This window comes from Drosophila guanche, unplaced genomic scaffold, assembly GCF_900245975.1.
Source record: "Drosophila guanche unplaced genomic scaffold, DGUA_6, whole genome shotgun sequence".
Classification (NCBI taxonomy): domain Eukaryota; kingdom Metazoa; phylum Arthropoda; class Insecta; order Diptera; family Drosophilidae; genus Drosophila; species Drosophila guanche.
Genome location: NW_022995750.1, coordinates 2,059,112 through 2,074,499, shown reverse-complemented (window position 1 = coordinate 2,074,499; position 15,388 = coordinate 2,059,112). Strand labels below are relative to the sequence as shown.

At 43.2% G+C, this 15,388-nt stretch overlaps 4 protein-coding genes across 4 annotated transcripts; 2 read left to right on the top strand and 2 right to left on the bottom strand.

Annotated features, from left to right (window-relative positions):
- The first annotated feature begins 340 nt into the window (after positions 1-340).
- On the top strand, positions 341-911 carry LOC117586047. The gene is made up of 2 exons (XM_034275891.1): positions 341-683; positions 748-911. The coding sequence occupies exons 1-2, from the start codon at positions 440-442 to the stop codon at positions 882-884; spliced, it is 381 nt and encodes a 126-aa protein (XP_034131782.1). The 5' UTR covers positions 341-439; the 3' UTR covers positions 885-911.
- Positions 898-1,283, top strand: LOC117586048. Its single transcript, XM_034275892.1, has one exon. It carries the CDS (start codon positions 931-933, stop codon positions 1,276-1,278), a length of 348 nt encoding a protein of 115 aa, XP_034131783.1. The 5' UTR covers positions 898-930; the 3' UTR covers positions 1,279-1,283.
- Positions 1,284-1,815: 532 nt separating this feature from the next.
- Positions 1,816-10,850, bottom strand: LOC117586046 (rho GTPase-activating protein 92B). The gene is made up of 5 exons (XM_034275890.1): positions 10,666-10,850; positions 10,064-10,338; positions 7,679-7,854; positions 3,740-4,706; positions 1,816-3,678 (listed from the first exon to the last, which is right to left on the bottom strand). Exons 1-5 carry the CDS (start codon positions 10,713-10,715, stop codon positions 2,852-2,854), a joined length of 2,295 nt encoding a protein of 764 aa, XP_034131781.1. The 5' UTR covers positions 10,716-10,850; the 3' UTR covers positions 1,816-2,851.
- Positions 10,851-11,890: 1,040 nt separating this feature from the next.
- Positions 11,891-13,684, bottom strand: LOC117586378. The gene is made up of 3 exons (XM_034276406.1): positions 13,329-13,684; positions 13,024-13,186; positions 11,891-12,942 (listed from the first exon to the last, which is right to left on the bottom strand). The coding sequence occupies exons 1-3, from the start codon at positions 13,381-13,383 to the stop codon at positions 11,988-11,990; spliced, it is 1,173 nt and encodes a 390-aa protein (XP_034132297.1). The 5' UTR covers positions 13,384-13,684; the 3' UTR covers positions 11,891-11,987.
- Between the last annotated feature and the right edge of the window lie 1,704 nt (positions 13,685-15,388).

Genomic DNA, 15,388 nt, shown 5'->3' with positions numbered 1-15,388 from the left:
TCAAACACATTTCAAACCAATGTTCGACCACAGCCGGCTCCACCACCATAACAGACTGTCGCTAAACACATTCATCCACTAAGCTGGCACACATATATAATAAGCACACATGCCGAATATCCAAGCGCATTGCTCCACTAACGGCATATTTCTATTTGCCACCTGCCACATTCCCCATACCCATCCCCATCCCCATCCCCATCCCCATCCCTGTGCCCAATCTTCCTCTCCTTTGTGGCACAGCGACAAGCTAAAATCGCAAATCAATAAAATGGAAACCATAAAATGGCCAGCCCACAGAGCCAAGGGGAATTGGCTGACGAGCCGCGGAATGAGCCACAGAATAAAAGTGTCACTGTTCGAGCAGCATTTGTCGCGATAGGACCGACCCGAAGCGCAGCTCTTGGCGGCTGACCAAAACTGCTCTGAGGTGGATGCAATGAAATCGAAGAAATTTGCCTTTGCCAACACTTCGACGGGCTACGGCAGGCACAAGCACAGCGGACACGGCGCCAAGGGTCACGGACACGGACAGGGACACGGCCAGGGACAGTTCGGCAAGGACAAGGCCGAGGGCGGTGGCAAAGGCAAGTCCCGAGAGCACCCGGAAAAGCAAGAACTAAAGGAGGAAGAGGACAAGGATTTAAATTCCGGATTCGGCGACTATCTACGCACACCGGAGGGTATTTAAATGATTTTCCTTTCATAAATAATCATCAGAGCTATTCCCTCTCTTCCTCCCCTTAGCATTTGAAATGATGAAACTGTTTGTCTTTGCCAATACAATTATGTTGATTGTCACCATGGCCTGGCCCCACATCAAGGAGCAGTTCTACATGATTAACCATTGGTTGGAGACCCTCCGCGAAGATAATCGCATGTAGATGCTCAGAAATACTCAGTAGAAAAGTCTAAATCAAAGTCTACAATATGGTTGGACCCTTTGTGCAGGGTATGCTATTGATAGGCATCATCTATTGGTACTCCAAGGGCATGATGTCCATGATCAACGACTACTATCGCAGCGAATTCAATCGCAAACTGCAGGCGAATGCCGCACCCAAACCCAAGGCAGAAGTGCCCATCAATGTGGATAACTTTATGGATTATGTGAGGGAACTGGAGACACCCAGTGAGTCGAGAGCGGGTCAGATGGTAGCCACTGGTGCACAGACAGCTCCACTCAGCAAAGAATACTCGCAAACTCTGCTGCGTTTCCTTGAGATCACTGGTACGCTGACTGCCTATGATGCCTGTCTCAGTAGTTCTATAAGTTAGCTAACTTAGCTAATTAATGTATTTATTTGGTAGTTTAAAATAAAATACAACAATCGCAGCAATTGTGTGCTCCAAATGGGAGTTTCTGGGATTTTTTATTTTTAATTGGTAGCAGAATATATTTTGTAGTTTTCAACATTTAATTTCTTTACCCACTTACTAACCTATCCACAAAATCGTACAAACATACGAAACTCTACAAATATCATGGAATATACATATGGTAAGTACATATATTTGGTCTGTTTCTTACTGATTGCACTCTCCATTTAGTAAGCTCTCACTCCAACAAGGTGCAGCAGCGTGTGAAAATATAGCAAGAGTTTGTTTTGGGGGGTACTAAACTTGAGAGATATGATGGATATATAGCAAAGGTATAAAGGTATAGAGCAAGCCTTATATGTTAGGGTGCTTTCTATAACTCTTGTATTTCAGGTATTCTTCACAATATGGCACAATAAGTGGGTGACTCCATCTCCAAGAACAGAAACCTGTCAAATAAAGCATTTGAAATATCATTTTCCAAGTTGTGTTTACAATTGCAATAATTTTGTTTTGATTTCACCGAGGTAAGTATGTGATTTATCCAAAGTTTTCCATGTTCATAAGAGTTTTCACATTCACATTCCTAAATTCTACTACAATAGACCTACAATTTCGCCCGAACATCAATGCCAATGGGCGGCGGGGATCATAACCAAACAGAGACATAAATGGTAAAAACAAAAACAGTGTCTTAAAAATCATATTCATTATCTTTTTAATGTATATTTTATATACACAACAATTCATAATACATAATTTTATTATAAAATAAAAATAATAATAATTGCATTACAAATTAATAAAGCAAAAAGAATACAAATTATATATAGTACATTCATAAATCAAACTTGATAGTTTTCATAACTTTGAGGAAATGTTTTCAAATGTAATTTGGAATAACTAAAAATTAATGCAGCGGAAGCAACAATATTTTTCTTGGAAACTAATTCAAATATTTAAACAAATAATCACAATGGAAATTGTCTTTCGTTGGAGCAAAAAAATGAAAAAGGAAACAAAATGAAAATATAAAATGCAAAAATTAAGGAAACACAAACCATTCAGATGATGTATCACAACCTTTCAAACAAGGATTAACAATCTCCACGATTGATTGGGGAGAGGGGGCTAACATTTCAAATTAAATTTCGACAATTGAGTTATGGTATGGGGGCCTACACTCTACGCACTATACAGTATATAAATGGATATCGCTCGATATAATATATAGTTATATGGCTAAACACATACAAATTAGATTGCTTATGGACAAGGCAAAAATACAAATGCAGAATACACAAGAGCTTCTCTAATATCTCTCCTCAATAATGCACAAAGGTCTGTCTCTTACGTTGCCGCAAGGATTGTTTTGTATATAAATTATATCGTATAGTATAGCATATATAATATTAAATATATATTACTGTGCGTTCAAGTCTTAACGAGTAAACAGTAACACCTAATGACTGACTCCCCTCTTTCCTTCTCCCAAACGGCATCCCATCGCTATCTGCCTGGCCTGCTCTTTTTATTCCGATGGCTTGCGATTTGTGGGAGGCGGCGGCGCTGGCACCGTTGGCCTTTTCGGCGTTTGAAATGAGTTGGGCGAAATGGGTGTCGTTGCCTTTTCCTGCGACTGCTGTTGCAAGGGCTGCTGCTGCTGTTGCTGTGACTCGACCACTGCAGTCGAGTTCTGTTCATGGTTATGGTTGTGGTTCTCCTTGGATGCTGATGGTGGTGCTTCCTCCCTCGTTCCATTTGTATCACAATTCTCCTGCTTTAGTTTCTCAAGAAAATGCTCCGTTTTGTAGCGTACACTGCCATTGCCATTATCAATTGTTGCCTGCGTGGGCGTGGTGGCACCCTCATCGTCGCTCTTGCCCTCGTGCCTGGCTGCTGCTGGTCCCACGCCCAGCACTGCCGGCCGCTTGGGCAGCAGCGGCTTCTGGGGCACATCCGGCTTCAGCTTGAAGCTGCCAATGCTGTCCGTGCTCCTGCGGTCCGCCGTGGGCGAGGGCAAATTGTCCAGGCCAAAGAACTGAGTCCGTGTCATGGGTACCGGCTTGGCGGGCGTCACAGGTGGTGGCGGCAAAGCTTCTAGCTGTGTGTTGGTTGGCAGGTTCGCGGCGGCTGGGGCGGGGGCTGGTGGCACTTGGAACTGCGGCAAATTGGGCAACGGCGGCTTGGCAGGCTTCTCCTGCTGTGGTGTTTGTTGGGGGAACAGCTCCTTGGCATGTGGCCGTTGGGGCGTTTGTGATGTTGTCATGATCGTGCTGTTCCCATTTGTGCTGGGCGGCGAAGGAGCATTCGGTTTCTGGCGGCGTAACGTGCCATAGCGGGGACTCTCCATGACTTCTGTGAAGGGAATAGTTCCTTAAGTTAAAGGCTTTGCTTACTCTCGCCGCATGCCACTTACCATTGTCATGCTTGTCCAGGTTCTCGTTGGAGGAGTTCGATTTGCTCTTGCCCTCCACAAAGAGCTTCTGCCGCTGCAGCGTCACATAGAACTCGACGTCGCCGGTGAAGAAGTAATCCCACTGGCTGATCAGCAGCTCCACAATTATGTTGGCCGCCGACGAGCTGTTCACCTGCCCAATGTAGTCGGCCTGGGCATTGCTGCTCTTGTCGATGCGGGGCCACAGCATGTTCGGGGACATGACAATCGCCAGGTTCTGTGAGCTCATCTTGTTGTGAACCGAACGCTGCTGCACGAGGGCCAGGAAGCGGGTGAGGTAGCGCAGATTGGCATAGTTCTCCTTGGGCAGCTTCCCCAGTATAGCCTTGATCTCTGTCTTCCGTTCGTTCTCCGTGTGACGCTCTGCGATCCGTATAAAGTCCTTGTACAGATTGTAGGTGAGCAGCGGCTCGGGCAGTTCGCGCAAATAGAGCTTGAGTATGGAGCCAATGACATGGGGATCCTGGTAGTCCAGCGGCAGCGGTGTCTTCACATGCTGCGCCTCCAGCGCGTGCTTCATCCGCCTCAGCTTGGTGCTCGCACAGCCCACACGGAGCAGACCCTCCTCCTCCAGCCCATTCTCGAGCAGGCAGCAACAGCAGAGCTCCACGATGTAGGAAATCTCCCGATGCGTCGACGTCAGGTGCTCCTTGAGGGAGGTGCCAAAGCGTGACTTCTCCGTCGCCTGAATGGTGTCCTGGATGCGGGCCAGCGAGGCATTCACGTGCTGCAAAGCCCGCTCGTGATAATTTCTTTGGTTGAGCACATAGTCCCGTATGCAATTGACAATCTCATCCTCTTTGGCAATCAGTTCCAGCATCTGCGCAGCCCAGGCATCGCGCTCCTTCTCCAGCTTCAGTTCGCACTCCTCCTGCTGGCTCTTGATGTGGTTCACTTTTGACGCCGGCTCGTCCAGACGTATGGCCGCCTAAAGGGAAATAGTTTCAAAAATGTGTGAACTGTTTAGTGTTTGTGTCGCTCTTTTCCTTTTTTACTGATAAGCGCAGCGAACGGAACCAATCGTCACATTCCCATGTGCCTCCAAAGTTCAAGTTTGAAAATTTCTCTTATCTGCAGAGCCCTCCGCACACACTCACAAAACTGGAAATAGTTTCGCATGCAACCAGACAGCTGCATGACTAAGCGGAGAGATGCCAGAGAGAGGGTCTGTGTATAAATAGAACCCGACCTCAACCGCGAATATCCCATCCCAGCTGCGTATCAAGGCCTTTGTTGTTTTTTCAAACACAAAGGGGAATGGGCCAGAAGCAGGCGTTCGATATTGCAACATACGGGTATGTCCTCATATACGGAAACACTGACTAAGGTGGCTTTGACACCCACTTCCACTCCTTCTCTGACTCATAAAGAAGGAACAGTTGTTGGCACGATAAGAAATGCAATTGATCTAGGGTTAAATGAAGTGTGAAATTAAAGGGAAAGAGTACACCTATGGCATATATATCTATATCTATATTATGTTTATTCCCTATTTCATTTTATGCAATTTATGCATTCATCGCCCTTTTTGCAGCGATAATTATTCTATAAATAAACAGAAAACGTGACAAATGGCTTTATCTATCTCTGCCATAGACAATGGAACTCATCTAATTATGAATAATGTCTCTCTGTGTCTGCGGAGCATCATGGGGGTAGAGTAGCTAACGTGAGACTCTGTGAGTCACATCATCAAGTACCAATGTTCAACCTCTCAATGACCTACATGAGCGTTGGATTCCCATTGGCATGGCATTACATATACGAGAATAGTAGTACACACATTCCAGACACCAAAGTTAACACTTGCAAAAAGGCAACAACGAGTATTGTGTGTGTGTATCGGTTCATGTCAGAGAATGCAATTAGAACCCAGAAAGCCACCCAAGGCGGTGGGCAGAGGTGGTGAGACGGAAAGCAGCAACTTGTGATTAGCAAATTGTGGCAAAAACCATACAATACACATCTTATAAGTAAATGGGTCTGTTTCCACTGGCGATAAGATTATCGGGCTGCGTTCTGTGTAAATAAATAACTTGCGTCTCAAAATTTTTATGATACGACAAGCCGTCCATTCTGATGATCCAATGGTCATCCATTGTGTGTTGCCTCAATTTCAATTCCGATTATGATGTCACACTACTGCCAAAGAGGGGGGGGCTGCCAAGGCATGTCAATGAACGTCTTCCGACACCTTAAACAGACAACAAACATCAGACAGACAGCGACTAGTCATCCCCGACGTGTATCTTTATATGGAATATATGTCCGTCGTGATTGTTCGAAAAGTAAAACGGAAAGCAACAAAAAAGTGGCAAGCAAAAACAATGACAAATTACTCGTAAAACTCAGAATTTGTCAAGTGACTTCTTTCTTTTCGTTTGCTGTTTGCTGTTTGCTGTTGCCTACAAAATGTAACCGTTTGGTGGCCCAAACTTGACGTGTTCCCTCACCCCGCAAGTGCAGAACCAATCGTATGTCAAGAAATTGGAACAGAACACCAAAAAGCCGTTCAGTTCATTCTACTTTCAACACATATAACACTCCTCCTACTCCTCCCTATGCCCATTTCCATTCAGAGGCACAATAGCCCGCGATAAAGGCAATAACGAAAGAAAACGACCCCGACAACAATCAAAATCATATCATAAAAGTACTGAAAAGAATTTAATATATGGCAACGAAGTTTGAGATACACTGAATATTCAGGAAGGGATAACATTTTGCAGTACAAATTTCACTGTTTATATTTCCCATAAGCAAAATGACACACATTTGCTTCATAGGACAAGAGAGACATAAATTCAAATACAAATGTTTAATCTGTTCCATGTCTCACTATAATCATTATACCTTTTGATAGAGTATTAAAACCTAAGCGACAATACACACATATAACATCTTTATGTATGCGTATACGTAAGCGGACGACGACTTTTGTCGAATGAAACGCATGGCACAACAAATAACAATAGAACCTGACGTGAGATAAAGAAAGAACGAGCGTACGAGAGAAAGAAAGAGCAAAAGAGAGCCCCACAACAAAAGCAACAATAAACTGAAATTAAAAATTGATTGCTTCTTGGGCGCCGCAGACTTGGTATCTTGGCATCCGCTGATGGTACAGTGGTTCCATTCTGATGAGGAAATCAGCAAAAATTATGCAAGAGAAAGGAGGGGTCCACTGTTAGTGGATTTAGGAAGAAATATTAAAATGTATACCAAGAAATGGTTTATGAAAATTAATATAAGGCTTAATGACAAGAGGGAAGTACCGAAAAACTGTCAGCTTGCACAACCTTCACTGTCGTAGCTTCTTTCATTGATTACAATCTATGAATAATTATTCTGCGAAATTATTCCTAGTCTCATTCTAGTTGAGCGCTTATCAACCACTTCTTTCATTCTGAGAACTCTCATTATCGTGTGGGAAATGACTTCTTGTTTCTTGTTTGTTGTACAAATTCGGTAAACAATCAACCAACAACCCACTGTGCAACCACTGATGGATCGGAACGGATCTCCTTGTGGAGATTGAGATACACATGGCGGCCACTACCGGCGGCAGTTGTTTAAATAATATTGATGTTCTTCTGCCGGTCGGTGTTTGTCGTTAATCAGAGACAACGAATGGATCGTTCGGTGGCAGCCGAACACTTGACCAACCGAAAGACCAACCGAGCCAGTGGTAACTTTTGCTTGCTCATTATTTCCATACTGAATTTCTTAATTAATTTAATAATCTCCCATTGCCATCTCACTCGGGAAAGTGGGTAAAAAGCATTATTCATCACTCTCTCTCTCTCGCTCTCGAGCAGCGTAACCCCCAAGAGTGTTTGTTAATCGCAGTTAATGGAGAGTTAGACTTATGAACGTAAACAAAATATATTAAAAACTTACCTCATGGCTGCGCTTCAGTGAAGTGTATTCCTGTAATGTGCGCGACACATTACGCTTTAACGTTGAGATCTCTTGTATTTCCTTATCCAAGATGTTTTTTAAACGCCTCACCACCTTGGTCTCCGTCTCCAGTTCGCTCTCGATGATGCACTCGGCGATTGTCTTCTCCAGCTCCCCTGCAATTGCGAAATACCCACGAAAAATAAGTATCTACCATGACAACAATACACAATCTGCTAGCTAGATGATGCAAAGCTCCCACTTCGAGGGAACTTTGCTGGAGTGCTGTGAGTGGAGATGGCGGGGCTAGTCTCGCCTCCATCTCTTGTCGCTTGTTCGCAAGTGAGGAAGTCAATGCTTATTTGAAGACCTTATCGCAGAGTGGTAGCACCGACCAAGACGTTGGCGTGCTAGATGCCGGTTTCCAACGCCACTGCCAGTGGGGGAGTTGTGTGGTGCTCCCCCATCCTATTTTGGGGGAGGTGACAGGCAGCGAATACTCGTGGGTTGACGAGCGAGCTGAGTAAGCAAAATTGTGATAATTGTGTTGAGTGCCCCGGCGGCAGGCAACCCAGAGGCTTAGCGGCACGGCTGAACCGAACCCATTATAGAGGGAAAGAGGTCGACACGGAGACCGTAGACCGAAGACCGAAGACGACAGCGGCACTGGAGTATAACATTTAAGATAGATTCGCTCGCTTTGTGCTGGTTCCCCCCCAATGTGTGTGAGGCACCGAGACGGTGACTGTGAGCGGCAGTTCAGTTGAATTGAAGCGCATCGTGGCCAACAATAAAGTTGCAAAAGGGTGCCACTCAGCACAGTGGGTCGAACTGTGTGAAAAGAGAGTCAAATTTGATAAAGGGAATATCGAATTTCAGTTTACAAATCGATGTTTTTGGGATATGAAACTATTCATATGGATTAATGAACCAAATACAATTCAATTTGTTCAACTTAAAGCATTATTAATGCATTTTGAAGATTTGCAAAATTAGCATCACTTTTTAATGGATTGCCTTGAAGATGTTCAAAAGCTAACAGCTACCACTCCACAATTATGTAATTTCTCTTCCCTTTGCTCAATTTGTATTACTTTGAAATGGATTAACCACGGATAATGCTTATAAATGCCATGCAGGGCAGGGCAGGGCACTAAATCTCTGTAACCAGCATTGTAACGATGGGAAATTAACTTGATTCACTCTGAACCACTTTGGAATCGATTTCCCTTGATTAAACCACTAATAATTCCCATCGCGTTCCAAGCACGGACTCCACGCCCCACCACACCACACATCAACCCAAACACGTATGGACGTATGGACGTATGGAACGTGCGTGTCTAATCATGAACTTTATGTGGAAAACAAAGGCTATGTGGTGTGTGGTGTGTGATGAGGTGTTGCTGTATCCCTTCCAGTGAATTATACAACCAGAAATTGCACTTGAACCACTATAAGGGGTTACAGCTGCAGCAGACTCTCGTTGCTGCCTCCTTCTTTGGCTGCAACTGCAACAAAATTGCAATTGACGCAGAACACACACACGCATCTGCGAATATGTGGAATGTTAAATACACACACACAAAAAAAAAAACAAAACAGCAAACGAAAATGAGTAATAGCAAAAGGGGGAGCGGTGCGCCCCGCATATGTTGTACATATAATAAATGAAGAGCAAAGCAGATTGTGGCCGATTATGACGATGATGTATGGATGAATATCTGGCGTAACTTTTACTTTTTTCTGGCCATGCCAGGCCAGGCGCACACTATACATAATTATTGCCAATTTACTTTTACCGGGTCGCTGCGATGTGTAACAAATTTAAATGAAATGCACAATAAATCGGTTAGGAAGAGGGCCTGGCATGGACAGCCGTGCGGAGTGGGGGCGAAATACAATAAACAATAAATGTATGGCCAATCGAAAGGCAACAACAAATATTGTATATAAATAGATATAGGCAAACCGCAAACAACAACAAAAAACAGTCATAATACGAATTATTATAATGATTAAAAAACGCGCAAGCCACAGCACAGCAAAGCTCACAGTTGAGTGAGTGTATATCACAAAAAACGACGCTAAATGTTGAGAAATGTATGTAAATGCCACAAGGCCAAGCGCAGACAAGGCGAGGCCGCAAACACACACAGAGGCGCACACAAACACAAGCGGAACTGGGGAGCACGCAAGCCCGTGACACAGTCATTCATCCATAGGAATTTCCACTCTACTCTGCTTTTGCATATGCGCTTTTCAGACGATTATCAAAATTGAATGCGTACCACTGTGCACCCGCCGGCGGGGCTCTTATCACAATCACGGCACAACAACAAGAACAACAATAGACACTTGGGTAAGGGCGGAACAGTAACTAACCACAATTGGCCAAGACCTTCTGCAGGGGCATATCCTTGGGCAACTCCTTGGCGGACTCATCCAGGGCCTGGGCAATCTTATAGTGACTGTTCTTCTTGGTCCGCTTGTCCTGCTCCTCGGTGGATACCTGGCCATTGCTGCTGCTGCTGCTGCTACTCCCACTGCTGCTCAGTGCTGGCAATTTACGCACAATTTTCTCAATGGTATCACGATATCGGTCCACCTGCTTCTCGATCGTCTCAAGCTCTGTATCTTTGCAGTCTGATTTTGTTGATCTGTTGGCGGAGCACAAAAGAAAAAAGAATGGAAATATGCCGTTAGGTCATCAGTAGCAGCTGACATGAGCGCCCACTTGGAGGCAACAACATCAACATCGACATCGACGACGTAAGTGTAAACGCTGCGCTTTATTTTGGCATTGGAGTCTCAGGTTTTTGTTGTTACATTCGTGTTTGTTGTGATGAGGCAACACCTGCTGGCTAGCAGGCTGTTTGTCTGGAGAACTGAGGTGCCACACACATATGTACACATCTACATAAGTAGCCGTCGGCGACGCTGCCCTGCCTCCCCTTCTGTCTGTCGTCTCTGGCCTTTGAACTTACCTTGATAAATTTTCTGCTGCAATTTTAATCTTCGCGAATTGCCTCTTCATCTTGCCTATTTCTTTTATCCCGCTCGCGTCTCCAACGTAAACTTAACTCTTCTTGTGCTGTGTTTTAGTGTGTAATTAGCTAGGCATGGGTAAAAACTAAATAAAAACTGACAAATTAGTCATTCTTGCAAGTAGGGTTGTCAAATATATAACAAAATGTCAATATATCGATAGTTTTTTAAAATAAAAATACATTTATATCGTGATTTTTTCCAAAATATCACATGCCAACGGAAAAGACCTCCACAGACGAATTGTTTTTCAGAGTTTTCTAGAAAAATAGGAAATTGAAATTTTTGCAGCAGTGATGGTTTTTTTTAAGGTGTGCGAGATATACATATGATCTGGAGGATCATTTGGTACTGTGAACAAGTCAGTGGGTGTTTTGAACCAAAACCCATAAACACTTACTCAAAAGAATTATGTGTTTAGAGCGAAGAATAGTAGAGTAAGTCAAATTAAAAACACAGAAGAGTGGAATACGGATTAATGATGTTAACAACATCATTAAGGTTTCTGTTTTCTTTATGGGTGCGGAGTTGAATTTTAGCAAATATTTGGATATTTTTGCAGTGATATATTTTATATTATATTGATATTTTTTCCAAGAAAAATAAATCACCGATATGATATTTTTTTAAATATTTGACTACCCTAGCTGGTGCTAGATACAGAAATCAGTGTGACCGCGCAACTATCGATAAAATATTCCGTCTGACCCTCAAAAATATAACAACATTTACCATCTCATTTTAAATATATACCCTAATAATACCGTCTTAAATCATATTTCTCGATTTTGATGTTTCATTTGATTTTACCAGCTTGCAAAGACTTTTAACACTGAAAAAATAGTTTCATTCGATTGAAGAATCAATTTGGCTCATTATAAGCACTCCTCTTTATTGAATTGTATACCTTATTAATATATATTTTACAAATTTGTATTTCAATTTTGCATTAAAAATTCGATTGCCTGAAAAGCGTAACACAGCACTGGTAAAATAGGCCGCAAAGTTCAAAATAGGGTCAATGAACTTCAATTAATCTGGAAATGAGATTAATTTAAAAAATGCAGGTCATTTATGGCGGAAGGAATTCTGGTGGAGCATTGAAAACAAAGTTAATGAACTGTGGAATAAATATCCATATAAATAAAAGATAAAACAGAATTGTTATGTTTCCCATGTGACTATAATAATATTGTGGCTGTATTTATTTATAATTTAGCTAACAACTAATGGACACCAACAAAAAAGAAAAAACACTTGACTAATCATCTTTGAAACCCAAACTAAACTCCTGTGCCTCCCCGCTCGTACGAAAGATTCGCACGTAGGCGGACTTCAGGCCAAACTTCCAAATGGCAACGTAGGGCAAGTAGTACGTGAGCAGATCCACCAGCCACACGCGAAAGTTCAAATACCACCGCACAATGGCATACTTGTGCAGAAAGGTGACAATGAACAGCCCGTAGCCGACAATCAGCCGATCCCATAGCTTCAAGTCGCGGTAGTGCAATCTCTGCTGCGGATCCCGCTGCTCCCCGGCACGATGATCGAAGCTGTAGTACTGGTAGCCCTGCACGCAGGCCAGTCGCTTGGTGAAGAAGATGTTGGCCTCCACAGAGAGCATTGTGTTGACGTGCCACAGGCCGTGAATGAGAGCCTCTGTCATGCGATAAAACTCCTCTGTGGTGTGCTCCAGCGCTGGCTCGTACACTTTTCGCATCACAATGTCCAGGCGGGACTTGGACTCGGCCCAATTGCGGCCGCAAATGTTGTACTCATCCTTGATGCCCAGCAAGTAGCCCAGGACTCGCCACATATGCGTGGTGGCCTCGAGGAAATCATTATCGCACAGCTGTATGCGATGCGCTCCCAGGGTTATAAAGCCAATGAATCCGAATTGCGTCAGGGCCAGGTCCTTCTGAGTTATTTGCCCTGCGCCACGCCTCGCACACGCATGACTAGACCGGGTATGGGCTTGCCTAACAGCCGCGATACTCGTCCAGAACTTGCTCTTTCTGTCCGCCACGCCATTGTTGTACCAGGCCTGGGTGTGGAACATGGTGCGCACATAGCGTCGATACGCTGTGAATGCAGTCGACGATTGTCGAGTGCAGGCAAGAACTCGGAGTATGGAGGGTACGGCTAGAACGGCAATCAGTCCTGCCAGCATCCCCGCGTTCATAACGAACCGATACGTGCTGTAGTAGCCTTGAGCGCTGCAATAACCCGAAATGGCAATTACAAAACAATTGCATGAACGTAACAATTGCGTGCAACTAACTAACTAATTAACTTACCGCTTGAACAGCTGCTCATCGTACCATGGCGGCAGCTCCAACTCGGACCCGCTGTCGCCCTCCTGGCTGCCGTCCTTCAGCAGGTGCTCCAGATACTGCTCCGCCTCGGCCTCGTTATGCCCATCTTTGGGGGTCTGCGCTGAATGCATTTTCCCACTGGCCGCTGGAAAGACAACGCAGACGGAATAACAAGCTTAAGACCAGTCGAATATTACAGCGTAGCCGAAAACAAACAAAAGCCATCAAGTGCCAAGAGAGAAAGTTTCTTCGGCGAGCCGGCCCCATTCCACTTTATTTACACTTACACGATTCAGGCCCGCCTCTGTCCGCGGATGCGCTGCTTGATACGACATTCGTCATAGTGTCAAGCCAATTTGCATTAGCGTGTTAATTTGTTTGGCAAATCTTCAATTGCTTGGAAATGGGCAAGTCTAGCATTATATTCAGCGGGCTATGCTCTCGACGAGTGGTCGATTGATTGAACAATTTACGGCGGCTGCCTCGCGCCGCAGCGTGCCACGAACTGAATTGCAACTGCCACCGGCAGCCGAGATTCAGTCAGCTTTGGATGTGCTCAAGCAACCGTTTCCAAAGATCCACAGTGTGGCGCGTAACTGGTTTTGAATCATTTTGTAAAATTTGCCCCGTTTGTTTATGCAATTGCCAAATGCTGCCAACCTGTTTTTCCTCCGTGTATTTTGCGGTATATTTGCGAGGGTTTTTGCCGACTATAGATACCGAGAATGTATCTAGATCGATATGTTTAAGAGCAGCATGTAGAAGTGAATTTTAATATATATCAAAGAATCAACCCAACATATGTAAGTCATGAAAATCAGCCAATCTTGTTGAAAAATGATTGATAAATTAGATAAAATGATAGTTTTATTGCTGAGAATTCTAACTAGTTAGTAATATTCAACAGAAGATAAAAGTCGAGGAAAATTGTTTTAGATGTACGGTATCTTTGCGATATATTTTGAAAATTAAATGGTACGTCGGTATATTTTATCGATAAGTCCACTGTCACATTTCCATCTATAGCACCAGCCGACGATTGCATTCGGCAAACAACTCTTTTTTGAGTTCAAAATTTTCAGTAACATTTGTTTTCTAATATTCAGCATAAATTAACAACCAATTTCGCTGTAGCGATTAAATAACACAAAAAATGTCTGGTATATATAATGAATTTCATCGGCCTACTAAATTCAATTTGTTAAAAATATTCAATAATATAAGATATCCAAACTCCCATTCGTATGTTTTTCAAATATCCCTCGAGGACGTTCTCTCTTTTCCGTAGGAAATTGTTTCTCTCTTTTGAAGGGATATTTCTCTCTCGCAACATGGGAATTTTCATCGCACCAATGAGTCTTTATTGCATCCCCACTTATGTTCCATCAATACTTACGTATTTTTCCGTTGGCAACATAATTTGTATGGACAAGCAACATGCTACGAAAAGCTAAACATGCTGCGAATACTAAGCAGCATTGTTCCCCAACATTTTTCTAGGAATAAGCAACATTTAGTACCCTTGGAGGGATGGATGTCCTCGAATAATCAATGAAAAAAACAAGTAAATCTGCGTTGGAGAGATCTCAACCAATTTTGCACAATAAAGAAACATTAAGCCATTATTATGTTTACGAGCAGCTTTCAAAAAAGAAATGTTTATCTTTAATAATGGAAACAGGGTACACAAAATACTACATAGCAACAAATGGTCAAATAACGTAACAAAACATTCAAAAACGTAGCGTTTATTTATTTCGTTTTTTTTCGAACTCTGAGCTAAATCGTTATTTTTTTAAACAATCCAATAAAAGAAGTCATGAAGAGTAGGCCAATCTTGTGGCGAATGTATTGCACAATCGTAGAAAATTTTAGTTCCACGGCTGAGAGTCTAAGTGGGATGGAAATATTAAGCAGAATATTCAAATCGAGTAAATATGTCATCGACCGAGACCGAAAAACCTTCCGTTGATCAAAGGGTGTTTAAGTTCAAACTAAAAAATGAACGAAACTTAAAGATTTTTAACGCAGTTTCGCTGAATGAAACAGGGCCCATTCGAATTTATTCGTAAACAGGGGGGTATGGGTGGCTACAATAACCATTTACAAGAAGTTTTATTTCACCAATTATGACAAAGTGTTTTCCTATTTAAAAGTCACTCGGAAGCGTTTCAGCCATGCCCCCAATTCAAAATAGAGATCAATGGATTTTCGGATAACTGCTGCCCCTGCTCCAATTAAGAAATACAAAATAATTGTTTAAAGAAATCGGTATGGAGACCATTAAGGATACCCTGAGACTGACGGTTAGCCCGCGCCACCTGGTAGCTGATTTCTCCGCCTTTTT